The sequence below is a fragment of the Corvus moneduloides genome, chromosome 3, assembly GCF_009650955.1.
Source record: "Corvus moneduloides isolate bCorMon1 chromosome 3, bCorMon1.pri, whole genome shotgun sequence".
Classification (NCBI taxonomy): domain Eukaryota; kingdom Metazoa; phylum Chordata; class Aves; order Passeriformes; family Corvidae; genus Corvus; species Corvus moneduloides.
This window is the reverse complement of record NC_045478.1, coordinates 90,462,800-90,490,428: the sequence shown is the minus strand read 5'-3', so window position 1 is coordinate 90,490,428 and position 27,629 is coordinate 90,462,800. Positions and strand designations below refer to the sequence as shown.

At 46.0% G+C, this 27,629-nt stretch overlaps 1 protein-coding gene across 3 annotated transcripts in view; it reads left to right on the top strand.

The window, feature by feature from the left end:
• Positions 1-27,629, top strand: part of MDGA1 (MAM domain containing glycosylphosphatidylinositol anchor 1) — a 147,020-nt gene that overhangs the window by 72,637 nt on the left and 46,754 nt on the right. For all 3 annotated transcript variants that reach the window (XM_032102726.1, XM_032102725.1, XM_032102727.1), the window contains 2 exons: positions 23,787-24,056; positions 27,306-27,457. In XM_032102726.1, the coding sequence (XP_031958617.1) occupies positions 23,787-24,056; positions 27,306-27,457 (422 nt within the window). The remainder of the gene's footprint in view (positions 1-23,786; positions 24,057-27,305; positions 27,458-27,629) is intronic.

Sequence of the window (27,629 nt, the reverse complement as noted above, 5' to 3'; positions counted from 1 at the left end):
CATCTCATCAGAGATTTGTGGAGCATAATAAACGTAGCACTTTGGAGTCTTGAAATAAAAATATTAATGGAGTGGCAGAGTCCTCTTAATAATATCAATGCTATCACTGATGTTTTTATCTAGGGGTTTTTTTAGGACCCGGTACTTGAGAAAATCCCAGCAGAAAAATTAATCCTCTGCAGAGGTGTGTTTAAGATCAGGGCAGGGCCACCCTGTGTAGGGGAACTAGTGTAAGGCTGTGAAACACACACTGGGCTTGAAAATGTGCAGCAGTCTGGGTTTTGGAACGCAATAGTGTCATTTGAGCTGATATGTATGAGAAGAGGAAAGAAAGCATGCATGTGTGGATCAGTGAAAAGGATGCTACTTAGATACTAATTTAGCAAGTACATAACAACAAATTGAAGAATATGTATTAGCCATGTAACCTAGGAGTGGTCAAAACAGTATTTCCAGGAATCTCAAAGATTAGTCATGACTCTAAGCTCTGGCTGCTGCTAGAGGTAGCCCTTGACATGGGTGTCTTACCATGGTGAATATGACATTTGCTCTGTTAGAGCCTCATGAAAGAGTATGATGAAAATTGCAATCCTAGTAAATTATCCTGCTTGAATAATATTGTGTCAGCTGTGACACTTTGCCAGTCCTGAACAACATCTCATAAACTACTGGACAGCTCAACTGTGCACTCCTCATCAACTGTGCACAACCTGATCCTTGAAACATCTACTGCCGTATTTCCCTGCAGATGAGTGTATCCTCCTTCACAGCACTCACTGCTTGCTGTCTCAGGCCCACACTTGGATGGCTTCTCCCTCTCTGGATAACCATCAAAGCCTGGGAGAAGAGCACCTGTCTCCTCTGTTGAGAGTTGTTCATTAGTTCACCCAGTTCTGAAGATGAGATAAGCAGACTTTTACTGCTGCCACTTTTGTCTTTGGCAGAAGTTTTGGTGTCTCTGAGTGCCCAGTGAAAGAAGAGTAGGAGGAAAGGGGGATAGTTATATAGGGCTGACTTTGTTTTTGATAGTCAAGTCTGAAAGTTGGCCCTGTTTCCCATGTTGGGATCACACAGCAGGTGAAATCTTTGCAGGAAGAAAGACTAGAAAAAGAATTAACCTGAGTGTCTCCTTCCCTGCCATAACATGGCCTGTGAATTTTACCTCTTCTGGATCTAAAATAATAGCCCACAATCATCTGGGATTGATCTCCAAAGGATTACACTTACTGTCCTTAGATAAAGTTCTGCTGCATTAGGCAGCAGGTGAGTTATTGTGCTTTATCTTCAAAGCATAGTGAATGTTAGGTGTAGTCAGGAAAGCAGACTGACATTCCCTTTGGAGGGATGGTTATCAGGCCTTCAGGAGCCATTTATAGTCCTAGACATAGGCATTGCTATAGGGCTGGTGACCTGCAGGTCTGGCTCTGCCCTGTCCAGGAAGACTGCCAGAACACGTCCTGCTGGGGCATCTGTTGCCATTGTCACTTTAACTAATGCTCAGGTGGGCACAGATATGTTTTCCTATTCAAGCTCACACACTGGCAAATGTTATTCCTGGTCACACACTGTTGACTCATTCCTCTTTAAAATCCTGCTGAACCCATTGGCAGTGCTGTACATCAGGCAGGCGATAGTCAGCATCAATTTCCCGTTACCTATGTAGCAAACACGAGAGCGAGGAGCAGGGGAGGGGGTGATACTGTAAATAAGTAAGAAACATTGCTGGATCCATGCAACTGGAAATGGAAAAGCATTAAACTGTTTCGATCAAGTGTTGAAGCCATAGCTCAATGTCAGTGCTCTTTGCTGGTGCCCTGCCCCCTCCTGAAACATAAGCTTGGATATTAACTGCTCTCTTAAGAGTGCTCTTGAGACATGCTTTTGGCATGGAGATGTTTTTGCAGAGTGGTTAAGACTGAGCTTTTGGCTCCTAAGAGCTCCCTGCAGCTCTCGCTACTATGAAGGGAGTCAAAGAGAAATGAGACTGTCAGGGGCCAGAGCTGACCCCCCTATCTGCAGCTGAGCTGGCTTATCTGTCTTGCTGCTTGGCCGTGTGAGCTGCAGTATGGAGCCATCTGCTAAGAATTTTAGACCTGGTTGGTTTAATTTCTGAGTTTATTTATTAATAACGACTGTTTTGTTTTTCTTTATTATTTTCATTGGTGAAATTCATCCTGATACCCTCCTCCAAGCTGAGGAGCGCAGTTCAGGAGCTAACTTGGGGGCAAGAGATGGTTTTTCTACTCTTGTAGTGGCTGGAGCTTTCCTACTCTTCCATTCATGTTTCAGTATTGCTGTTCTCCATGGTACAGGTCTTGCTGCCAAGAGAGGGAAACCTCTGTCTCTCCTGCCAACTAGAACTCTGGTGTGTTCTGGTTCATTTTAGATCATCAGAGGCTTAAGAATGAACTGACGTTCTGGGGCAGGTGTGTCTGTATTCGAAGCCAAAGGAAAACTGTGCCTTCTGCAAGTTCAGTGTTTGCAAACTTGGAGACTTTAATTGGTAGAAAGAATAAAATAATTCATAGCCATGGGCATGACATTGAACCACCAGTCTGAACAAAGCCTGACCTGGTAATTAGGTTTCACTTTGATGGAAATCCTCGCTGCTTATCCCCAAATAAGTTGTATAGAAGTTTGTGTGACTGAGCTGAAAGTATACATGTTATTTCTGCATTTCTCTCAATACGCAGCAATCCTCTGCTCCCCCTGTTAAGAGCAGAGGATTTCATTCCTGATTGTCAACACACTTTTTCCTTGCAGTATTGTGTTTGGGATTAAGCTCCTTAGAGCTTGTGTTTGTGCACACAGCCCTGTCCTGGGTCCAACAGCATTAGGATTGCTCACTCCACTTCCCAATGCCCAGGCTGCTAACAACTCATTCGAGTTGTCAGTCTCAGGACAGGCTGAAGTTTTACTCCGTCGTGGCTGTAAGCCCAAATGGCCACAGTTCAGAGCAAAGTAGCAACCACAGAGACTTGCAGCTGGCCTCAGATTTGTCATAACAATTACCATCTATTGGTCCTGGGGCCTGATAGACAAAATCTGTGACAGCGCTTACATCCATTTAGGATGGGGTCCTCACATGGGGTTGTACCAGAAGTTACTCTGTAGGACTCATTGGCCCTACCCTCCTGCCAGCCTCATGGCATTAAGGGGCAGACAGTCTGGCAGGCTAAGGATGCTTAGCTAGCATCTTCTTCTTTGGAGCACCTTTATGTTCATACAGCAAAGCCTCAGGACTCCCAGTGCTGGGGGTTTTTGTAGCATTTGTTATATGCAGCTTTAAAGAAAAAAAACCCCATCTTTCACAGGGTAAAGCAGTTGTATGAATTTTGACTGGTCTGAAATTTTGTCATCAGTGTTTAACAGCTGGGTCTTACTCTGCAGAGCTGTGGTCTCTTCTCTGCTTGCTGCCTTGTGGGGAAGGTTCCCATGTGCTGCCACTCAGTGAGATTTCTTGGGAAGTCTCCCTTGTGCACTGAGAGTTTTCCAGTTTACCTCTTTGATTGAAATTGGTCTGACAGAGCATGTCTGCACACTGTGGGGACCAGGAGATACAAGAGACTTGAGACATAAAGAAAAAGGCCCAGATGGCAGGGGGATTTCCAAGGCTGGGGAGCAGATTTTGCAAAGCTGGCATGTCCAGTCTGCGGCACCACATGTCAGATGCAAAGTACAGTGAGGCCTCCTCGCTGTTCCCTGAGTAAAAGACCATAAAAGAAGAGAGGAAAATACCCAGATATGTGCATCAGGAAGGTGAGAGCCTGCCTTAAAGTGGGAACCTGGGTCTGCTATGTGAGATTGCAGCCCATCTGCTGTGCCATTCAGCTTCTGTGCAGCTCATTGCTCATCTCTCAACACCTCTGTGGTTTCAATAATAGGCTGAGTAAAAGCTTGTGTGAGAGCTCCTCACCTAGAGAGATGAATTTGTTTGTTCAGAAGAGAACTGTTTTAAATCAGTTAATCCATTTCTCGGATATTGTTGGGAGAAACAAATACACATTCCATAATCTGCCATTATCCTGTTTTTTGGCCAGACTCTCCAGGAAGAGCGACTTAATTTTATTGAGAGAGACACATTCAGGCTGTACAGTTTTGTCAGGAAGGGAGAGACAAGAGCTGTATAGACACAGTGGATGGCAGACAATCTTGGTCATCTCTCTGTAAATATTTGCTCACGTGTGGCCCTTTCAGGGCTGAACACCAAATCTCACACTGTTCTAATGCAGACGTTTATTTTAAGGTTTTCCTGCCATGGCAGCTGTTTTCTCTGTAGGACCTAGGTATAGGTCAACTTGTTGGGATAACAACCAACTCCAGAATCCTCTCAAATGCTTTGTGCTGAGCATCCTGCAAGGCTATGCATGTTTGGGTCTCGCCCACACATGTGCTTGTCTTTAAGTCACAGGAGCATACTGCTGCCAAAGGACTGTCAGACACTTTCCCAGTGCTTCCCATCTTGCCATTCTGAGGAAGCTGCTTTGTTTTTGAGTCCTGTTGTTGTCTAGGCTTAGACCTTGGGTAAAACAACTTGTATCAAAGATCTCCAAAGTGTGATACAGCTGGTGATACCCAGATTGCATCAAGACAGCCTGGCTGGAGGGAGAGGTTGTCGTGGCTCTGCTTCTGCTTTGCACAGGCGTGTCACATACGCTGTGAGTACTTTTGCTATGTGCTTATCTCCAGTCAGGAGGTCAGAGATAGTGAGTCTGGCACTGCAGCTGTTGCTTTCTCCTTGGGCCTTTGCAGCACCAGTCCAGGTCCAAGAGACATGGGAACTTGGCCAAGGCAGAGAAAGCACTGTGGATCCGGGAGTGTGGGGTTGGGGGATATTCTCTGATAAGGGTGATAAATAGGACTGGTATCTGAGTTTATGGGGCATCTGTTAGGGACAGGAGGAGGATCCAAAAAAAAAAAAGGTAAAACTTGTGGGCGGAGGTAGGAAAAATTTAGTGGTTGAAATACATTATTATATTAATAATAGTGATAGTAATGTAAAGGAGAAAGAGAGGGGGGAAAAAAGTAGGAAAGATCAAGAAAAATAAGTGAAACACAGTACAATTGCTCACTGCTCACTGACCAGTGCCCAGCCTATCCCCAAGCAACAATTGGTTGATGGTCCAGCCATCTCCCCCCAGTTTATATAATGGGCATGACATTCTATGGTAAGGAATATTCCTTTGGTTTGTTCAGGTCAGCTGTCCTGGCCATGCTCCCTCCCAATTCCTTGTGCACCTGCTCACTGGCGTGAGGCGGTGAAAAGTCGTTGAGTTAAAGCGCTGTTTAGCAACAACTAAGACATCAGTGCATTATCAACATTATTCTCATCTTAAATCCAAAACACAGCATTGTACCTAAGTCAAAAACAGAGCACTATACCAGTACTACAAAGAAAATTAACTCTGTGCCAGCTGAAACAAGGACACCGTGGCTTCAGCAGACATAGGGTAAAGGAAGTGAAAAATGGAGCAAATTAGAAAACTGCCGTCAGTTCTCATGTTTTGAGCTTGGGGTCACAGGACAGGAAAAGAGGGAATGGCTTGTCCCTATCAAATTCTGCCTCTTGGTAGTGGAGAGAGAGATGTCATGGACCAGAACTCACTAGGGAAACCAGGAAGTCACCAAGCAAACAAAAATTGTAATTCGTTTTCTCGTGTTAACTCTCAGCCTCTGCACAAGGGCATGAGGCGCAGAGAAGTGAAAACAGCTGTCCACACCTGCAGGGGAGCATAGGCCATCAGACCTGACACAGGACCTGTCGCAGCGGGGATTACTGCAACAAGCATATTTCAAACCAGGAGTCCTGTGGAAACGAAGTATATATGGACAGATTCGTGGTAGATGTTTTAGAGATGTTTATTTCTCCAGCTGCATGGCCGGGGCTCAGCTCAGGAACTCTGCAGTCACGGGACCCGAGGGTCCTTGGCGTTATCAGGGAACCCAAACCAACCAATGGGGAATGAAGCTGAGCAGAGGCAGGGAAACCCCATGTCTCCCCCCCAGGGCCCCTCTCCCAGGGCTACACGGCAGGGGGGAGGGACCCCAACATCTCACCCGTTTTATTTTAATAAAAGGAGAATGAAAACAACTGGATAAACATAACAAGAACAGTTTCAAGACAAAACAAGCCACCCTCCTGAGTCTTTAAATGTCCAATCAGATTCTGTGGAACATCTTAGGGCTGACACAAGGGAGACAGTACTCTCTGGGCATGCTTTGTGGGGAAACTGAGGCAGGAGAGGGTTTAATTTCTTCCCTCCCCCTTTTCATCCCCCCCTCAGCATCGGAGAGGAATTGTAGGGAAATGGAATTGTATAGGGAAGCCATGGGGTGAAAAACGGATTAGGAATAAACTGGGGATAGAGTAAACTTAGGAAGGGGTTTATATTGGGTATAGGGTAAAAGGGGAAAATAGGCTGTGGGTAGGGAAATTGCTGGGATGGATATTGTTTATAATTTTGTGCATAACGGCTGCCTTTGACTGGAATATCCCCAGGCCCAGTAACATTTGCTGCTTGTAAACCCTTCTTTCCTTGCACTATATCAAATTGTACAACTTCCCCATCTCCTACACTTTGCAGGTTATTTTTAGGGTTATTCCTTTTAATGGCAGTTCTATGGATGAATAGATCTTCACCTGTATCATCTCGTGTTATAAATCCATAGTTGTTTTTGACATTGTACCATTTCACAGTTCCTGTGACTTTCGTGGCTACAACTGCTCCTATCACGTGCTTGTGTGTTCGTCGTGGCTGCTGGTCCCGCGTGGCCGCCGCCTCGCTGACTCCGACGTCTCAGCCGAGCCCCCACGTTGCGGCTGCTCTGTGCCCTCCGAGCGGCGCTGCTCTGGCGTGTCTGGGCTCTGCGCAGCCCCGCGTTGCCATCGCCGCCGGCCCCGCACCCTGTGAGCGGTTCTGCTCCGCAAACTCCACGCTGCTTTGAGAGCGGCCCCGTTCCGGCTCGGCGCTGCGCGGCTTCTCGTGTCGCTGTGGAAACCGCCGCTTCTCCCTCCGCAGGGCTCTCCGAGCCGTGTGCTCAGAGCAGCCTGCCACGCCGATGCCCGGTTCCTGGCTGCTCGTGGCCCACGGCACCCGCGGCGCCTGTGGCATCGCTCCCTCACTCGCGGCCGCGTGGCCGGGGACCCCGAGACAGGGATGGGGTCCGCGATTAGGCGCGCGCTCCCGAGGGGGCCGGGCGCACCCAGTGCAGGCACCTCCGCCGGCGTGTGCCACAGGGATGGCGGCCGTGCGGCCTCGGCCGCAGGACTATGGCCATCCTTTGCTTTAATAGGATCATATAAATGCTCCTGAATAGCTTCACTGACCACCATGGATCCACGCAAGGGTTCAATCACTAATACATGTTCTGTTTGATCTTTCATCTCCCACAAGATCTCGTCCCAAAAACACCCCTGACAAGATCCAGGAGGTTCAATATCAAAAAGTAACTCTGGAGAAATATAGGAGAAATTTTTGAAAAGCCAGTTGAAAAAAAGTTCTAGATCTCCCGGTTCCATTACTTTTTTGTTTTGTTGTTCAAGGATTCCTTTAACTTCTAGGTACATTTCTTTCTGTGGCTCAGAGAGCCCCATTTCCCACGATTCTTCCATAGTCCAGAGAGAATATCCAAACCAAGATGAGAAGAGAGAGGTCTAGAGTGGTTATTTTACTCACGAATTGTCCTCAGGGATCAGTATCTTGCCTGCATTTCTCTACCAGTTTGTCGCAGCGGGGATTACTGCAACAAGCATATTTCAAACCAGGAGTCCCGTGGAAACGAAGTATATATGGACAGATTCGTGGTAGATGTTTCAGAGATGTTTATTTCTCCAGCCGCATGGCCGGGGCTCAGCTCAGGAACTCTGCAGTCACGGGACCCGAGGGTCCTTGGCGTTATCAGGGAACCCAAACCAACCAATGGGGAACGAGGCTGAGCAGGGGCAGGGAAACCCCGTGTCTCCCCCCCAGGGCCCCTCTCCCAGGGCTCCATGGCAGGGGGAAGGGACCCCAACAAGGACCTGTGCCAGGGAAGCAGAGGTCCTTTTCCCCCAGACTCTTTTCCGGAGAGAGCTGTGGTCCCATGGCATTGCGCCTGTGCCTTTGCTTTTCTCCCAGGATTTTTGGGCTGTAAACCATGTCAGGCAACACCTATGACAGTGCAGGAGCAGGATCCCATGCTACTCTCCACCTGCTCCCTGGATTCTGGCATTGGAGCACAGCTATTTCCTCCAGCCCAAGAGGACTGGAGGACTGTGGCAGGCACGTGGAAGTAGTGCACAGAATAGTGGTGCCACTTTTGAGGACTTACGCGGGAAGCCTCTGAGAGATTCGTGATATGAACAGAAGCCCCAGTAAGAAACTGAGCATCCTGGGTGTGTTTTGAATGAGCTGTGACCATCCTGACCCCGATCTCTGAAACAGCACTAATTACGTGCACCCCTATAGGGAAACTGTTTAAATGAGAATTAAATTTCAGAGGTTCTCAGGCTTCTCTACATCCCAGGGGGTCTTGCTGTTGCCAATTCTGTGCTGGGACACATTACAGGGAGGTTGAGAGCTCAGTTTTTAGCAAGGCCATAGGGACTTTATGGAGCTTTCTGTGGAGCTACTTGGTGACTAGTTTTGGGCTTTTCCACTTGGGCCACTTTCTGAGCAAGAAACTGTTTTTTCTTTGAAGTCAGGAAATCGTGTTTTCTCAGTGAGCAGAAATCATATTTCCAACATGTACCCCTCTCACTCTATTTCACTTCATATAGTTCCTGATTTCCATTTTTCTTTGCCTCTCTATTGCAAACACAAATAAGCATGAGTGTGCACACACTCCTTCCTTATCTCAGCTGTTGCTTCTGATTCAAATATAATTGGCTCCATTACTCAAGGTAAAACAGTTGGTTTTCCTTTATGATCCCACTAATGAACCTGCAAATCCATCACTGGTCCCAGGAATTGACAGACATGTTTAAATTTCCTATTTGCATGCCTACCTTGTTGCATTTTGTTTAATTTTGGAGTCCTTGTTTCTACAGTCATGTGTGGTCAGAAGAAACCATGGAAATTTTTGTTACTGCTGACTGGGAGGAAGCTGACTTCTGAGACTGTTCACTTAGAATCATAAGATTGGAAAAGACCTCCAAGATCTAATACCGCTTGTCTAATACCACCATGGCCACTAAACCATATCACGAAGTTCCACATCCACTAATTTTTTGAACACTTTCAGGGATGGTGACTCCACTGCTAGTAGGTAGCCTGTTCCAATCTTGGCACCACTTTAAGTGAAGAAATTTTTCCTAATATCCAACTCAAACCTCCCCTGACACAACTTGAGGCCATTTCATCTTGTCCTGTCACTACATGCCTGGAGAAGAGACTGACCTTCATCTTGCCACAGCCTACTTTCAGGTATCTGTAGGGCAATAAGATCTCCCCTGAGCCTCCTTTTCTCCAGACTGGACAGCCCCAGCTCTCTCAGTTACTCCTTGTAGGACTTATGTCCTAGACCCTTCCCCAGCTCCATTGCCATTCTCTAGACTCGCTCCAGCCCCTCAGTGTCTTTCCTGCAGTGAGGGGCCCAGAACTGAACACAGGATTCAGGGTGTGTCCTTGCCAGTGCCGAGTACAGGGGGCAGTCACTGCCCTGGTCCTGCTGGCCACACTATCCCTGATACAGGCCAGGTGCCATCGGCCCTCTTGGCCCCCTGGGCACACGCCGGCTCATGTTCAGCTGCTGTCACCAGCACCCCCAGGGCCTTTCTGCTGGGCAGCTTTCCAGCCACTCTGCCAGGGCCTGCAGTGCTGCAGGGGGTTGTTGTGACCCAAGTGCAGGACCCAGAACTTCACGCTGTTGACCCTCATTCAGTTGGTCTCAGCCCCTCGATCCAGCCTGTCCAGATCCCTCTGCAGGGCTTTCCTACGCTCCAGCAGATTGATACTCCAACCCAAACTGGTGTGTCTGCAAACTGACTGGTGCCCTTGATGCCCTCATCCAGATCATCAATAGATTAAACAGCGCTATCCTCAAAATTGAGCCCTGGGGAACAGCACTTGTGCCCGTTTTTTTTTTTGATCCCTGGAAATGCAGGCTTTCCAGTCCCAGTATCCCTGGAGCTGTAAGCATTTTACTTCTTTGAATCCTACCACTTAATTGCAGCTTTGGACAGAGCCTGAGGTCCCCAGTACTGTGGGTGGCCCAGATTAAGAAAGATGGGGAGAGATCAGTGTTGGTGCAGTGTTGTGCTCTACTTGGCATGCCTTTTCCAGCCCCAGTATCCCTGCAGCTGTAGTCTTCATGGTTCTCTGAACCCTAAACCTACTACTAGACCAAAATGGCAGTTTGGGATTGAGACTGAGCTCTTAAATTCTACAGGTGCCCCAGATTAGAAAAATGTGGAAGGAAAAATAAGACTCTTGATCTTTTGTGACCTGCTCTCACAGTTGATGAAATGAGTGTTGCAAATCTCATGCAAATATGCTACAACTCTGGGCCCAACTTGGCCAAGCATTTCATAGGAGGAATTGTTTGGAGTGCCAAAACTAACAGAGGTTCCCAACAATGGCTGTGATTGCAGTCAAGAGAACAATGAATGACAGTAGCATTTGCACTGAACAGGGATTTTCCTTACAAAGTGCTGATTGCAAGGAGATACTCTACTGTCCTAATCATAAATTAGAATACAGTAGCTAATAACTTAATGCAATATAGATGAGCTTAATAGCACTAAGTCTGCTGGGATTTTCTGAGCAGTTCATAGTTTATGTATAATACAGGCCCTTCAGCCACCATTCTGGTATGCTGTAAAATGGAGAACTGGGGCCTGAGGGAAAGTGAGCAGCCCTCCATCTAAGATGGATTGCTGGAGAGAGTATCATGGATCTAAAGGGATAAGAAGATGGCGGCAGTTGGCTGGATCAGAGGAAAACAGAGAACTCAAAATAGGGTTTTGTGGTTTGGAAATCTTTCTCTTCCCCTTTGGCTGCTTGTAATGAGGCTTTGCAAAAGTCCAAACTTATGCATGGAAGTGGGCAAGTTTTCATACTGATTCACTTTCTAGGACCCGACTCACATGTATAAATGAAAAATGCAAATGAAACTATCTACAGATTTTAAAGAGAGGAGGAAAGAGTTGGGGTTTGTGTTGGGATTTTTTTTTGTTTTTTTTTTTTTCAAAAAACCCTTTGGAGAAGTTTATATGCTCCAATCTGCTTATTTGAAATGCTGTGACTCCAGCTTCCCAATCACTATGAGAAAGCAAGAGATCTTTGCATCTCCCTCTAACCATTTTGTGCTGCTTGTCTGGACAGGAGGCTTATTTATATGCCAAACATAGTCCCTAACACTGATGGAGCTGAGGAACAAGGTGAGTTTACCTTTGTGCATCTGAACTTGGATTATTTGTAGATTCTCAGTGCAACATCTCCTCACATACTGAAATGACAGAGAATTCAGTGTGTTGCTCAGTAAGTTGTTCCAGTGTTTTTTTACTCTCACGGTTCAGTTGTCATCACTTAATCTAAGCCTGTCTCATTTCAGTTTCCAACAACAAGCTCTTTTTATGCCTTTGTCTTCTCACATAACGAGCTATTTGTTATCAGCAGTCTCTTCCTCCTGTAGTCTCAGACACCAGAACAAGTAATCTCTTAGCCTTTTCAATATGCAATCCAGAAAGGGTCTCTTTAGCCATTTACCACAAAGCATGTTTTCCAGCCCTATATTTATTTTTATAGCCCTCGTCTCATTTTTTTTCAACATCATTCTGTCAGCATGGTCACACGTATTAAACAGACTTTCAAACATAATCTCACCAGTGCAGATGCAATGCCCATCTCACAATATGTTTAGTAAGCTTTGTCTTAATCATCTAAGGATTTGGACATCTTTGGACTACGGAATTAAGCTGAAAGCTGATATTCAATGAGTTACATTAACTCATGCTCCTTTTGGAGTCATTGTCTCTTTCCTTGCAAGAGTTACACATTCTTTCCTCAACAGTTTCCTTTCCAGAACCTTTACATTATGACCTTTAAAGGTCCCTACCACCCCAAGTTTTCTATGGTTCTGCGATTACCCAAGATAAATTGAATGGAGTTACCATAAGACCATTCCATCAGGCAAGTCAAGTTGTCCTGTCAGAGGTACTTCGTTAGTATGCTATTTATTGCTACATATTTTGTGTCTTCTACAAATGTTGGTTCTTATCCTGACACAGGCACCTAAGGATGGTGATTGTCAGTTATCACTGCCTTTGTGTGGGAGGGAAGGAAGCAAAGCCCAAGCCAAAAGCCACAGATCTGCCAAGGTGTGCACCCAGTCACACCAGCTGCAAACAGACATAAGGTCATTCAGCCACTGAAGGTGGTTATGTGCGGTTGGCTACACAGCCTGAACAGGGTGCTTTATAATTGATATGCTTTAGCTTTGCCAACCTGCTGTCTGGATCTCTGACCTTGATGGAGATGTGAAATAGCATCAGTTTAAGAGGTTCGCGTGGGTTTTTACCAGAGTTGTCTTCCTAGAAGAGGTGTTCCCTGTCGCTAGAGAGATCCCAATGGTGCGTGCAGCCATTTAAAATTTCTTTTTGAACTCTTTCAGTTAATGTGTTTTTAATCTGCTTAATGTGGGCTGCATTTGAATAGTATTACATCTTCAATTAGTCTGTCGTGTGGAAGCAAGCCAGGTTCTTTCCAAAGCCCGAGGATGTTATGACAGGATAGTTACTTTTCTTGTTGCTTTCTCAAACACTACCCAGTTTGTCTGCCAAGGATCCATAAAACTATATTAATCATCATTCATTTTTAACTTGGAATATTGCATCCCACATTCATCTTCCGTGAGTTTTTTTATGGAATCAGTGAGGAATAAAAAGGTTTATTGCTGTTTGTTCTGAGGTTTCATCTGCTTAGGTTGACCGAACTGATTTGTGTATTTAGGCAATACATGAATGGAGGGTAGAGAGTAATTTTATCTCCTCAGGTATTCACAAGGTGCTACCACAAACTTGCCCTCAAAGGCCTGGCTGGATGAAATTTTCCCGCATCTTTTACTACTTTCTGTGGCATTTTTAAGATTTTTATGATCTGTTGTTAGTCTGCCATTTTTGCACTGATGAATTCAGATTAGGGTACATAGACCTAGCTAGAGTCTTACAAACAGGCATAGCCTGTCTTTCCGTCTTCTCTGGCTTGTATCATAGATTTAGTCACAAATATTTCTAGATTTAAGTCCACGCAGGTTCTTTCCAAAACTGTACGCAGAATTCTATTTACTTTCTGCCCGTTATAGTGGGACATTTCAGCAAATGTTGCTGAAACTGGTTTAAAATATCCTTTTCACCTGGAATATCTGATTCTGGGAGGCATTATCATTTGTTTTGAAGGGGGTGGAAGGAGCAGGATTGTGTTGCAGTGTGTGCTGGTGCAACCCCTCAGAATGACAATTGCTGATGGATTGACTCAGGCCAGGATCCACTTTCAGATCTTGATGCAGTGGGTCAGAATGAGGAAAGTAGCAGCCTTAACTTTTGTGTCCCAGCAGAGCTGGGAATGAGAATAATGAAAACTTATGGAACCAACTTCAGATGTTTGTGTGTTGGACCAAAATCCAGGAATTGGGAGAAGAAATAGAGTGTGTCCTTCCCACTTGTCCTGCATATCACCTTTGCTGCAGCCAAAGCTCTCCTCAGTCAACACAAAGAAGTGTCTGTACGAGATGATAGGCAAGTGACCACACTGCTCATCCAAATAGTTCCTGCTGTGCTGGCTCAGTTTGAGCTCAGTCGTGGAAAACTGAATGTCAGATCAGATTTGTCCAGTGAGTGGGACTGTTAATAAATTTACCTCTCCTGGTCCAAGTCCAGAAGAGATGGGACAGAGCCGATAGCCAGATAGGGAGGTTAAGGGAGCAGGCTGCTGTCCTTGAATGGTGGCTAGTTCTCTCACTGGCCTCCTTCCTGTGCCCTCTGCTACAGAGGAGACCCCGAGCCCTGGAAGGTGTTTTCTGGGAGCCCACAGCACCTGTGGCTGTCTGAAGTGACAGTGCTCTCCCTCATTCAGGGAAAGACCGGAGCTACAGGGCTGCAGCTGCTTCAGCAGCAAGGCTGGTGTGCTGCTGAGCCTTGGGAAACACGGAGCCGGCATCGAGAGAAGACAGGAGGTTACCAGTGCGGGAGTAAGTCCTCTATAGCTTGAGTCCATATTGTTCTCTGAGTTGGGTGATATCATCCATACCTGAAGAAATGGGACTGCCAGATCCTCTGCGGTCTCCATAGGCAGGCAGCAGCTTTTGGAGTAAAGTGCGGGGAGATGATTCTCTGTAACCAGCAATCTGCTGAAGATACATTCATGAAAACTGTGACAGTACTAATAGGACAGATAAAGTATTTTTTTCATAATTAATTGAATAGGAGCTGGGCAAAGGTCCTTATGGCTGTCACACATTTTAAATGCATGCAGGTAGTGGTGTGAAGGATGGAGGGGAAAGACAGGATGTACAGGTGGCAGAGATGGTGGCTGTTTGGCAGCTGGCTTTTTGGAGCCAGTCACTGTTCTGAAAGACCTCAGCCATTTCATCTGAAGACCTTCTGAACCCATCCTCATTTTTCCATCCTTTGCCCATGATTGATTTGATCTGCTTTGATTCATCTGAAAATGATGATGACAATGATGAAGCGGTAACCATCCAGAGAATGACAGTAAAAATGCTTACAGTAAAAAATGTTCTTGCCTCTCCTTTCTCTATGCTGTATATACTTATCCTGTGTTTTTAAATTGCATGCATTTCTTGAGTTCCTGTATGCACTGCCCCCCTTGTTATATTAATTCTTATGGGAAAAATTGCTTTGATATCTGTTGACCTCAGCTGTTTTCATCTATGAGACTGAATGTTTGCCATAAATCTTTTAGTTTGAGCATCCTTTCAGCCTCTTTCGGAACAGTTATGTTTTCATTGTCGTCATCTTCCTCAGATGAATCAAGACCAATCAAGGGTGAAGGATGGAAAAATGGGATAATGATGGCAGTTAGTAGAGCAGGATATTAAACAACTGGCAACAGAACTCTGAGGCAGCAGATAGAGAAGTGATGGAGAACTGAGTGTTGCTCCATGCAGAATTCTTCATCCTTGGTCCAAATTCACTGCTAAGCCTGAGGGAGAGGCTGAGAGCCTGTTTTGTGTGGGGAAGCTTGTCCTCTTTCCATTCTGTGGATAAGTAGTGAACCACTGTATTAACTCTTCCTGGTCTAGGTTTGCCCCATGCTCCATGTTTGCTACTGTGAACAAAGACTTCAAAGTAAACATATTAAGGAGTGCTGGTTAGTAATTTATTATATCAGTTGCTGTGGATGGCCTGCCTTCCTCTACCAGGCTCTTTCCGACTTGGATCTCTCCCCTTTCCAGCTCTGATCACACCACACCAACATTAAAGCAGGTCTGATTTTTTAATCAGTGTTTCTGGTTTTGGCTGTGCTGCCTCTCGCTTTGCCTGCGTGTGTGGAAAGCAGCTGTGGAGGGATTGTCTTGTGGTCCCAATTTAGTTTTCAAACTGAAATCAGAGGATGAGGTAGTGCTGTGGTCCAGCTGTGAGCAGAAGCCTCTGATCCCCTGCAGCCCTGACAAAAACTGCATTTCTAAAGGAGGGACTCCTTTTCGTTTTGATAGGATTGCAGTCCTCAGAGGTACTTTTCTCCTGCAGCCTCCTTGCTTACAAATTTCAGTTCTTTTATTAAAGGGGTGTAAATATATGGAAGCAATTGAATTGCTACAGCAGCTGGCAATGGAATAGGAGCCTCTTGCTATTGGATTGATGCTTGGAGGAAGCAGTCACCTCTGCCCGGTAGCTCCTCTGGTTGGGGGTGAGAGCCTCTAGGAGATAAGGGGGAACTCAGACAATTCCTTGTAGGCGGCAGCTGCGTACTCTGGAGATGAGCCCTGGTGGTGGCACTAATTGGACATTGCCTGGAGTCCAAAGATTTCTCACTGTGTTCACTATGGGGAATGTGCAGGCTGGTGTCTGTTTTCCTTCCCAGGTGAGCTCTGTTGTGGCACATAGCAGTTGGAGCACAGGAGGCGTCTCCTGTCCAAGTGCAGGATACACTGCCCAGGTTTCAGATGTGTGTTAGACTCAGCTTACTGATCAACTCATCAAACATGGCACTGAGAGTTCATGAGAGGTTCATATGGGAGTGGGGCACTGCCACTTCAGTGCATTTGCTTTGCTCTGCATTCATCCCACCTAGCAGAGTTGTGAGGGCTGGCATCACCTTAAGCTCCCCCTGCCGGTACAGGACAGAGGCTGATATGCCAGCTAGGAATTCCTGCCATCTGAATCATCCTCTGGAGATGTCCCTCTCGCTCTATCGTCTTGGAGGGAGGTGTCATTCCTAAGCTGAGTGTCTCAATGAAGAAGAATGAGATAAATTTGGCCTTTAAAGTCCTGCTTCAGCTAGCACCAGGTTTGCTGTCAAACCTGGGGAGGGGAGGTTACCAGTCCTTTCCCATTTGTTCCAAATATTTCTCGGGAATGCGGAGGGTCTATCCTAGGATGATGAACTTCATAGATAGGCTGTTTTCCCTCTATTTTCCCTTCTTTACATGCTGGAGATAGTACAGAGTTGATTACTAGGACATGAAAATACCTATGGGGAGGACTTGCAGTAGGCTTAAACTGCAGCAAGGGAATTACGTTAGATAGTAAAAAAAACTAGTGGTAAAATATGAACTAAGAGAGAAGATGTGGATTCTTTGCTTTGGAAGAACCTCATTCGTTCTTTTTTGTGGGTTGATTTTGTTGGTTTTTTTTCTTTTCCTTAGTTTGCACTGGCAATGAGTTGCTTTATTCCCAGAACTGCCCAGCTGAGTAGCTCACCTATGAATTATTGAGTAGTAAGATAACTGGTTCTCTGCCAAAAGTTAATGCATATAGGATGCTTTTGGGGAAAGAATATCATTGGCTGACTGTTAGTGAATGTTTCTGTCTAAACTATTTATATGCTATTGGGAGCAGCGTGTCACTGCTAGCCCAGTTTGTTAAACAGAGGCATGTAATAACAGACGCATGGGCATGAGGTGACACCTTGTTATCTTGTAGAAGACAGGCAGAACCTGAGCGAAGCGTTGGTGGTCTGACACTGCTACACATGGCAGGGCTCCCCTCTTGTGGGTATGTGGGTGGGCAGGAGAATGAAGGGTGGGCAGATCCACCCTGGCCATCATGCTGCTTCACCATGTTATAATTAGCAAAATCGGCTGTGAGCTAGAGAAAATATTTTTGTGTTAGTCTGTGGCAAAAAAAAAAAAAAAGTCTATGAGGTTATGCCATTGGTCTGGCAGTACTTGAAGGTATTAGCTCTGAAATGCCCACTCTCACCCTCTATATTTCTCCTGCGAACAACTTTGCTGATTGGGTGGTAAGTGGGTGGGGGGAGGCTTATCAGCATGCATCTCACATATAAATGTGTGTGTGTTTTCTGTACATGCACCATCTTTTTCTACTTATCTTTTTCAATTAGGGGAGTGTACTGTTTTGAAACGAGGCGCTTGAAGGTAAGTGAGGCATGGGAATGAGGTGGCTTTACACTGTAGAAGAATACTTGTCTTTGTAGTGTCTTGTTAGGGTGAATTAATTGGGCAGTGAGTCTGGGTGGCGTTCCAGCATGTCTGGGACAGATCTTTTTATGAGAAGGCATATCTGTGACGCTAAAGGTCTGGAAATTCCCACCCAGGATGGACTTTCTTCAAAGCACTTGGTACAGCGAGCAAGAGGTCTTATGTGTTAATCAGCACAATTTGTCATGCAGAAGAGGAAATCCTCTAGTAAATCCCTCTTTATTGAAACTAGGTGAAGACTGGTTGAGCTAATTGGCTTGGAAAGTTCAGGATAAGAGGAAAGCAGAAAAGCTGGTAGTGAATACATTTCATTTGCTCTTCTTTTAAAAGCAGTCAACTAGCACAGAACTAAACACTCTCTGAGCCCTGTCTCTCCAGACCCTGCACTCACTTGTCTAGCAGAAAATGTGCTCAAACAAATTTGTTTTCTTTGAAATAACAATATTTGCAACTTGGCTTTCAAGCACTATGCAAAACCCACAGATTTTATCTCCTCATACATGGTGAGACTGAAGTGGAAAGGCAAAAGTCATATAAGATGAAAGAATGAGATTTGGCTTTTAGCTGAAATAGGTTGAGCAAGCCTTCTTGGATCTCCCTTCTTCTAACTACTCAATTATATATTAAGGAAGCATATGAGACTGGGCTTGTAAATATAGGTTGGATATTTGTCTCCACGTGGAGAACTGTTGGAGCCTAATGTGTGTTCCTAGGGTGTGGGGTATAGGTGCTGTTGCAAGGAACAGAATTGCTCAGCTGTGATTTCCCAGCCTCGTGACAATAAAAGGGCTTCCTGCTTGTTCAGGTGGAGACTTTTGGTCTCTTCTGGAGCTGAAACCATGGAGTTTTCTACATGCTGTGAGAAAAGGATTGCAGTATCTTTGCTGTCTGTGATATCTTTATTACCCCAAATTATGGGACCAGGGGTTGGAAAAGGAAGGCACCCTTTGCTGAGGTTGCTTTGGTTGCCTAGAGAAGATTAGGGAAGACTGCATCCAGTATGACTGCAAAAGGATACCTATAAGAAATTAAACAGATGCCAGAGAGACTCATATAGGTCTCATAAGGTCCTAATAGCTGCCTGTGCTGATTTGCTTTCTAGAGAGAGAAATTACTTCCTGTTGTCATCAGCTTCTTCAGATAACAAGACACAGCTAATAACTGTAACTGACCACTAAGTGCAGTCTTTCATACCAGGTTATCCATGTGTTGTTTGCAATGTTAATCCTACAAATGAGTGGTCAGTTGGGTCTCACCAAGGGACATGGTGAAGACCAAAGGCAGGAGTCCCGCTGGTGCTGTGATGCATGGCTAAGCTTTGAGGTAGTCAGTCAGTAGGGTGGGATGAGAGCTGCTGAAATTAAGCTGCTTTCTAATCCAGCACAGCTTGCTCTTTTCATCACTTGTGTTACGTACTGCACTGTCTAGATTTAAATAAAAATTTAAAGACTGGTTCTGGAGGTTAGAGGAGAGGGTGTTTCTCACAGACAAGGAAGCCTGGGCTAAGAATGGAAGGACCAGGATAGGGGTCCCGATATGGAAGGTATCCTGATTCAGGACACCAGGTACTGAAGGTGAGGATACAGGACTCCTGTGCTGCTTCTGTCTGATCTGAGTGTGTGTGTGTGACCTTGATTAGGGCATCTTTCTAGTCATGCCTCTCCTTTTCCCCTGGACATTGCTGTGCTGTGGTGCTCTTTGCAGCAGAGGAAGTGTTGTGGGAAGTAAATTCCTGTAGCAAAATAAGAATGTAGCAGCCCATGGCAGCTGCACAGACCAGCGGAACAGTGCTGGCAGCTCACCACCCACAGAGATGGCTGTTGTCAGCTGTACATGGCTACATGGGGGACAAGGCTGCTTGTGAGAGAGCAGGTTATGAAAGAGCTCCCTAGCTCTGACGAACCTTCCAAAACAAGCCAGCATTTGGAATTTGAGCAGGTTGTGCTATTCACAGTTACCAAACTGCAGTGGGGAAGCAGAGTATGCATGTGTCTTGCATAGTAGTGTTGTCCCGTGATATCTAGGATATTCAATCTTCTCAATTATTGCCTGAACAATTCGTGTGAGGTCTGTTCACTCAGTGAATCTGTTCTGCAGATGCTGGTTTGTCTTTAAGCTTGTTACTGATTTCTGTGCATCAGTCCACTCCAACAGGAGCCTTTCCTTGCCTTTCATACATACCGGATTGAGCAGCCTCACGACAGCATTGCCAGTGTCTAATTTAGGGGAATTTTTTTTTTCTCTATTTACCCCACAAGTAAAAAGCTTCAAAGTGCATCTCTGCTATCCTGGGATGCTCTGACTTCATCACTGGTGAAAGAAACATCTCTGCCTTCTGGAGGCGTCTGAATTTGATAAGAACCTGCAGCAATCTGACAGCATTGCAAGGGCCAAGTATGCCTTCCTGAGCTGTGCCCAAGCAGGACAGCACAATGACAGCACAAGGAGAGACTGTGGTCTCTCTGTCGAGCTCTCTGGCTCTTGTAAGGAAGAGCCCTAGTTTAGTTTTACCCTTTCTCAAGGCTAAAACTAAAACAGACTTAAACCAAGCTGACCATAACTAAACTGTGGGAAGGAAGTGCACTTCTCACCCACCCAGCAGGATGAGCATTTCAGTTCTGTTTATTTCCAATAAAACCAAGAAAATAAGAGGTTATTGGGACACAAAGCAACACTCCTTCGTGCTTGACATTTTGCTGTTGTACTTCTCTCGCTGCTGCCCTTCATCACTGTGAGCAGCATTAGGTTAACAGCCCTTTGGTGCAGAGCATCTGCTCTGGCTCACAGTGAGGAGCTGCCTGCAGCCCAGCTTTGCTTTAGGGTGCCTGGCATGCTGGAGTAGGTTGCCTGTGTTTGGCTGATTGGAATTGCTCCTAACTAGCTAATTCTGCTGCAAAGGCAGACCGCCCTGCCTTGTGTTTCGCAGCAGCTGCATCTTAACAAGGTTGCTGGAGGAGCATTGTCTCTTTACCCCTTTCATCACTGCTCTTGCCAGCGAGTTCTTCTAGAGTTAAGCTGTGTGCTGAGAGAGGGCAGTAATTGTCTATATTTGTTTGCTGTGTTTCTTGCCAGGGGATCCTGAAGCTCTGTATGTGCACAGAGGTTTTTTACCTCCTGGAAGCGTAGCAACTTGCTGCCTGCAGTGTGGAGGCTTCTTAAAAGAGCTGGAGTTCAAGGGAGATACAGAAAGGCATTTGAGGAGCCTCTGGATGAGGACTCACTTTTGGAACTGGGCTAAAAACTTAAAGAGCAATATGGCAGCTTGGCAAGCCAGAATAGCCAAATACTACTTCTTTATAGCCAGCAGGAATGCTGCTTCCCTGTGAGTATAAGAGGCAACTTGAAAATCATTATCCTTTCTGCAGCTCCCTAAAGGTGTCTGTGCAGGGTTCATGCCACAGTCTCTCCTCCAAGACAGCCCCCATCTCAGGTGTACTGGAGCTGTTCAGTTCCTAGGTTTGGGCAGTAGGAGCACCAGCTCATTTAAACCAGCTTTCTTTTGCCTTTAAGGCAGGGAAAAAGAACAGAAACAGAAAAGGCTGTGTTGTTAGCAGCAAGGTTTTACAGACTGAATCCCTGCCTCTGTGGTGAGTCTGCCTTTTGTGTATAACCTCCTTGAACAAGTGTGAACTCCCCGGTAGGCATTGGAGGCCAGAGCTGATGTCTGACTCTGTAATTGCTGTTGACTTTCCTTTGTTTTCATATCCATTGGGAACCTTGGGGAACAACTGACCCCGGTGTAGTTCTCTATACTTTGTAGTGATGGGATAACCTGCTTCAGATCTCGCTCCATAAAATCTGGGAGCTCCAGGACTACATGCAGAGTTAATGCTCATTGGGTGTTTCCTAGTGCCAGAGACAAGAGGAAAAAATGTAATCAATTTTTAATTGATAGGCACTTTCAGGCATTCCCTTTGCAAGATGGTAACATAGGCTCAGAACCTGTCCCAGTACAAATCAAGTAAATCCCATTTTCCAGCTGAAGAAGATTAAATATCTTCTGCATCCTTGGCTGCCCTGCTGTTCCAGTGACCTAAGGAAACATCTGGAGCATCCCAGCCCTGTTCCTTTGTGACTCTTTACCAGCCCCAGAAACTCCCTCAGTGAGGCCCAGGAGGGCACTTTCCTTGCAGCACATGTCCTTGCAGATGGTACTTTGTCCAGTTTCAGACCTTTTCTGCTGTCCCAGCCCCATACCTGGCACAGCCAGATGCAGTGAGGGAAGCTGCTCTCCCACCCCTCTCTCTCCTCCTCAGGAGACAGACTGTTCTGAGTACATCTGAGGTGGCTGTGCCATTTTTTTTGAGCCTTCTTTTTTCTCTTCTCTGCCCTTTTTCTCTTTCTTTTCCCTTATATCACCAGCTGGCCTAGATTAGAATGTGAGACCCCACCAGCTTCAATTAAGGAGCAGATGTGACTGAAGAAATGGGATAGCAGCTAGGGATGGAGATGACACATTCATGGCACTTGGTCTAATCAAACAACTTCTCACATTATTCTCACTGTGAAGTGGGAGACATGTGAGCCAAAGGCAAGTCAGCGCTTGGAGCACTCGCAGAGACACATCTCCAGGAAAGCCATCCATAATGAGCTGACCATGCCACTCAGCAAGGCAGTGTCAGCTCAGGCAGGGGCTGCTTTTAATCCACCTAAGTGCAGCAAGGGGCCCAGCGACTTAGAGTTGAGAGCAAGGTACCTTGAAAACAACCTCATCAAAGAAAGGCTGCCAGGTGGAGGGGATGATGGGGATGATTGTACACTGCCTGTACCCACAGATGCATTTGTGCCCCTGGGAGAGGGGACACTGTATGTCCACCTATGGGACGGTGCATGCACCACCTTCAGCTGTGGTGAAGATTAGAGATGCCACTAGTGTCACAGAGCTGTTGAGTCTTGCTGGGGTCAGGCTATGGGAGAAGAGAGACTGGTGTGCTGGAGCCCTTCCCAGCATGGCTATGTTCAGGGCAGCAGGGATGCTGAGTGACCCATTGGTTGTTGGTGGAGCTGTGTCTGTGGCAGATGCTGCAGATGCTGGGTGTTGCAGGTTTTTGGGCCTGGCTGTGCTTGGCAACTCTGTGGCCCTTTAGAGGAGACAGGTGCTCTGTTGGTCTGTAGGGCATAGAAATTGTCTGTGGAAGAGCAGGTGCTTTGAACCTGGAAAAGGTCAGTTGTGATTGTGCTGAAGCTGCTATAAATGCGTTCTCCCTCTTTTACATTCAGACTAACAGCTGTTTTGTGTTCAGGAAGCTTTTCTCATTTTAGATGGAGAGCTTCTGGTTATCCCCATGCTGTAGCATTTTAATTAAGAGTTTATTGCAAGTGAAACGTGTCTCAGATGGCTGTGGAGATTGAAGTCCTCTGTCATTGCATTAAATAAGGAATAACCCAAACAATACCAATCTTTCTCCTTGTTCTGCCTCAACCGTGCCCAAATCATGAGATTCCCATAAATTTTTACGAGTGCTGAAGAAGTGCTAAAGATGCAGTAGTTTCCCTTTGCTAAGGAGGTGAACACACATCACCATTCCCATTCTCACATTACTGGCGGAGAAGCTGACATGGGTAGATGTGACTCACTTCCCAACATCAGGAAATTGTTGCCAGAGATAAAAATAGGACCCAGAGTCCCTGTAGCGAGTCCATGATGTGTTGTGCTAATGTATTTGGGAACGAGCCTCTAAAACCCCTTAGGTGTGTGGGGAGAGCCAGTGCAGATCCCTCTACCTAAAGAGAGAGTCCTTGATAACCCTGCCAGACACTGACAAGAAGAACATGACTGCTTGGGAGCTTACCTGCCTGCTCAGAGAGTGCATTTTATGCTGTGTAAGAGGACCAGTTATTCTGATTAGATCTGGGGATTGAATCCAAGCTGTGATATAGCTGCTGACATTGCACTTCTCACATGAGAGAGCAGAGCTTGGTAGCTCCTCCAAGCAGTGCTTGGTGTGGGATGAGTACTTGCTAAAGGTTCTCCCTACCTCACAAATGGGAGGGAGGTAGAATGTGGCCCCAGCCCAGTCAGAAAGGAATGTCAGACGACTGTGGCTTTTGGTGTGATGGATCCTGGCTCCATCCCCTTGGAAATCATAGGTGCCTGTCTTGTCAGAGGCAGTCGGGGTGACTGTGCTGAGTGAGGCAGCTGTTCCCTGATGGCATCCCTGTCTGTTGCTCTGTTGGGTCTCCAGTCCCCCCCGTGGTGGAGCCGGCCTTCCAGGATGTGCGGCAGGGCATGGGGCACAGCGTCACCCTGCGCTGCACCATGCTCAAGGGCAGCCCCATGAAGGTGGCCACCTCCGTCTGGCGCTTCAACGGGAGCCTCCTGGCGCAGCCCCTGGCAGAGCAGCAGGACTACTCAGAGCTTAAGGTGGACAGCGTCAGCCGGGAGACCAGTGGGAGCTACGAGTGCAGCATTTCCAACGACGTGGGGGTCTCCACCTGCCTCTTCCAGGTGTCTGGTAAGTCACAGAGTGCACATCCGAGCAAGCTGTTGGATGGGGTCATGGGAAGCTTGCTCCTCCTAAACTGGTGCCAGTACAGTGCCTCTACTGCCTCCTCTGTGCCCAGCATTCTGTTCAGGAGGAATGTTTTTCCATAAGCCTGCAGGGACATCTGTCTCCATCGTTCAGACAGATGGACCTGGAGCAGCTAAGTGCTAGTCGCTCGTACATTTTAGCAGTGTTTGACCACTTACAGGACTTAAACTCAAGGCTGCCATCAGCTTTCCAGCTTGGACAACCTGTGTTGTCAGTAAGTATTGACCAAGGGGAGGTGAAAAACTCTGTACATCCCTCCAACAGGCTCCAGACCATCTGATTTCCTCTTTAAAAGCAAACAAACAAAGAAACAAAAGCTGTATTACATACCTTCCCTGTGACTCCTGTCTGTCTGTGTCTCACAATGCTTTCTAGAAAAAACACGAGCTGGGAATGGACACTGGTACTCAGTGGATTTGCTGCTCACAGTTTTCTGTGAATCCATCATCCACTGTAGCAGGACTCCTCTCCAGCACCTGCAACTGCAAAGAGGGATGGCAGAGTTATAGCATCTAAAATGGCACATCTGACCCGGCCTCTCCAACTGATCACTAAATCTGCTTTTCCCATGATCCCACAAATTACTTGGGCACAATTTTCTAGAAAAGGTCCCCCATGAAGTCACCTTAATAAACAATAAATTCAGCCCAAATACTCAGGTTTGAGTCCAGGGCCAATATATAATACTTTTCAATCCAGGGTTGAAAAAATGAGAATGAATAACATCTAGAGAGGCCTGACTTTGAAGCAGGTCTTTCCTAGGGTTTGGAGAAGCTCGGGTATGCTGTAACTCTGGGATGCTTGCCGAAATGGGGGAACCCAAACTACTTCTACTATTTGGGCCCCTTTTCAGGACCTTGCTCTCACTCCTTGAGATTTCCTGTAATTTGTCTGGCAGTGAATTTTGCTTGAGAGCTTTGGCCCTGTCTACCCTTTTCATATGCTTGTAACTCTCACATCACTGACAGCAAACCATATCCCTCTATGAGCCATCACAGAAAACTGCATCCCTGTCAAGCCTGGGAATGCTCCCAGGAATTTCTCGCTGGTGGCAGTAACAAATACATATTGGCACCTGGTGTAGCTGTTCAGACATCTCTGCCTGTGTCCTGGACAGTTAACCAACTCATTAGACCTTCTAAGCCTGTACAGCATCCTGAAAAATATTCCAGTGACCAAACTGCTGTTCTTGGGCTCAGGATTGCTGGAGTTTTAATTCCCATCAGCCACAGCCTTCCTACCTGAGCAGGGAGAATGGCATGGTCTTTTTTGGTTTCTGTTTTTTCTCTGTGGAAAAAAAAAAAACCAAACAAAAAACCAACAAAACAAAAAAACCCAACCAAACAAAGAAAAAAACAAACAAACAAAACAACAACAACAAAAAAAAAACCCAACAAAACAAAAACCTTCCTGTGTGACAAAGTGACTTATTTGTGACTGTGGGATGTTCAGATGCACTGAAAATACAGTACATGTATCTGACCAGGATGGGATTATTTTCTTCTATGGATGGGTGATTAGCTTTCCAAGATGTTTTGGAAGGATAGTGAGACATCCACCCATTCCTCTTGAGGAAGTTATCAGGGCAGCCCGTACTGTTCATCATCTGCTCCCTCACTAGCCACAAGCACAGAAGAGCCTGAAAGACAGAAGTGGATAACCTTCAGCTCTTCCCAAGCAAAAGACAAAACTTTCCAGCAATAGTAAAAGCTTCCAGAAGGAAGTTCTGAAAGTATTTTGATGTGCAGTATTTCTATCAAAACCTTTTTTTTTTCTAGCTTCTATTTCCATCTTGGAGTCAATTAATAAGGAATTAATATCATGCAAGATAATGATTATCATCAGTTCTGATTTTATTTTGAAATCCATTATGAAGCTTGACTTCCATAGTCAATACAAGTTGAATAAGCTGCTATTAGTCTCTGAGGTGGTTCTGAACTTCTTGCTTGCGCAAAAATTCAAGTCAATAAAAATAATAAGAGAAAAAGGACTTGGAAATAAATATCAATATTATCCATCTGAGTTCATAAAAAATAAACATTGAATCCTGTCGAGCCTAATTATAACCACACAGAATGGCAGGGCCTGTGATTCAAGTGGAAAAGTGCAGCAGACAGACATCCTGGGGAGATGGTGTTCATGCCTGTTCTGCTCTCCAGCATCCCTTGCATCTTTCTGGTCTCTGCTGGTTCAGACTGGACCTGAACCCAGACACCTAAGCTTTCATTTAGGTCCAACTCCTGCCGTGCTCAGGACAGGACCTTCCAAAAATTGAAGTTCACTGGGTGAAATGATCGTAATTTCAAATAGGGCAAAATCGGTTATGGATAAGACCTCGAGTTGCCTGTGAGCCCTGTGCATTAATTAGTCTGCCAGCTGCTGGGCTGCATGGCAGGAGCCTTCAAATTCTGTTTGATAGTGATTTGGGACAGCGGCTGCTGGGGAAATGATGGGAAGTCTCTTCTTCTCTGAACTGCTTGTTTTCTCTCTGGTACGTCTTTCCTCCTGTGTTTCCCTTCTCCTGCTGCACTGTTTTTAAGGAGAGATGTGGGTTTAGAAAAGACATCTCTGCCCCTGCCAAAGCTCCCACTGCTTTTACCCGGGCTGAGGTCAGTGTCCCCTTTGCTGCCGAGTTGACTGTTGTGTTACAAAGGGGCTGGAGCACTGTGTTGCCAAGGCAGGGGAGGTGCAGAAGGAGCAAGGTCTCCTTTTTAATGCCATGGTCTCTGTGTGATAAATAACACTTTTCCTATGACCTACTGGCCAAATGATCTTTCCTCAGGGTTTGTTAGCAGGAGTCTCTGTAAAGCAGCAGATGAAACGGGAGAAATGCCAGTTACTTCAATCTAAACTACAAAGCAAGGGAGAAAAGATTAGAGCTGGTTCCAGCTGGAGAACTGAAGTTGTTCCCACCTTCTCAGGTGCTGGTCATGTCCCACTGGTGTTGCAGGGCTGTTAATCTTCCCAATAGTTTAGGCTGTGAAAGCAATAGTGATTCACAGAAAATGGTGGCACATTACTGCAACAGTGAAGGTGTCCATCATGTTAGAGGCAGGTGGATAAGCTGGTGAGTGGAGCTCTTCCACTCTCACCACGTCTCTTTGTAAGTTTTGTTCCCCTTGATCCCACTCTTTTACTTTCCTCCCTCTTTTTTCTTTTTTTCCCCTCCAGCAAAAGCTTATAGCCCAGAGTTTTACTATGACACTCCCAACCCCACCTTGAGCCAGAAGCAATCCAAGAATTACTCTTACGTCTTGCAGTGGACCCAGAAGGAGCCTGATGCTGTGGATCCCATCCTCAAGTACCGCCTAGAAGTCCGGCAGGTAAGGTCTGCTCTTCTGGAGCCCCAGCATATGGCCTTGGGAAGAGAGCCATTCAGGAGGCATTTACATCAATGCCTCCTTGCTGATTAAGAGCTGAAAGTGATGAAATTGGCAGATCCTGATGGTCTTGCACCTTCCCCCCTGAATGGAAGAAACAGGCCAAGTGCACATC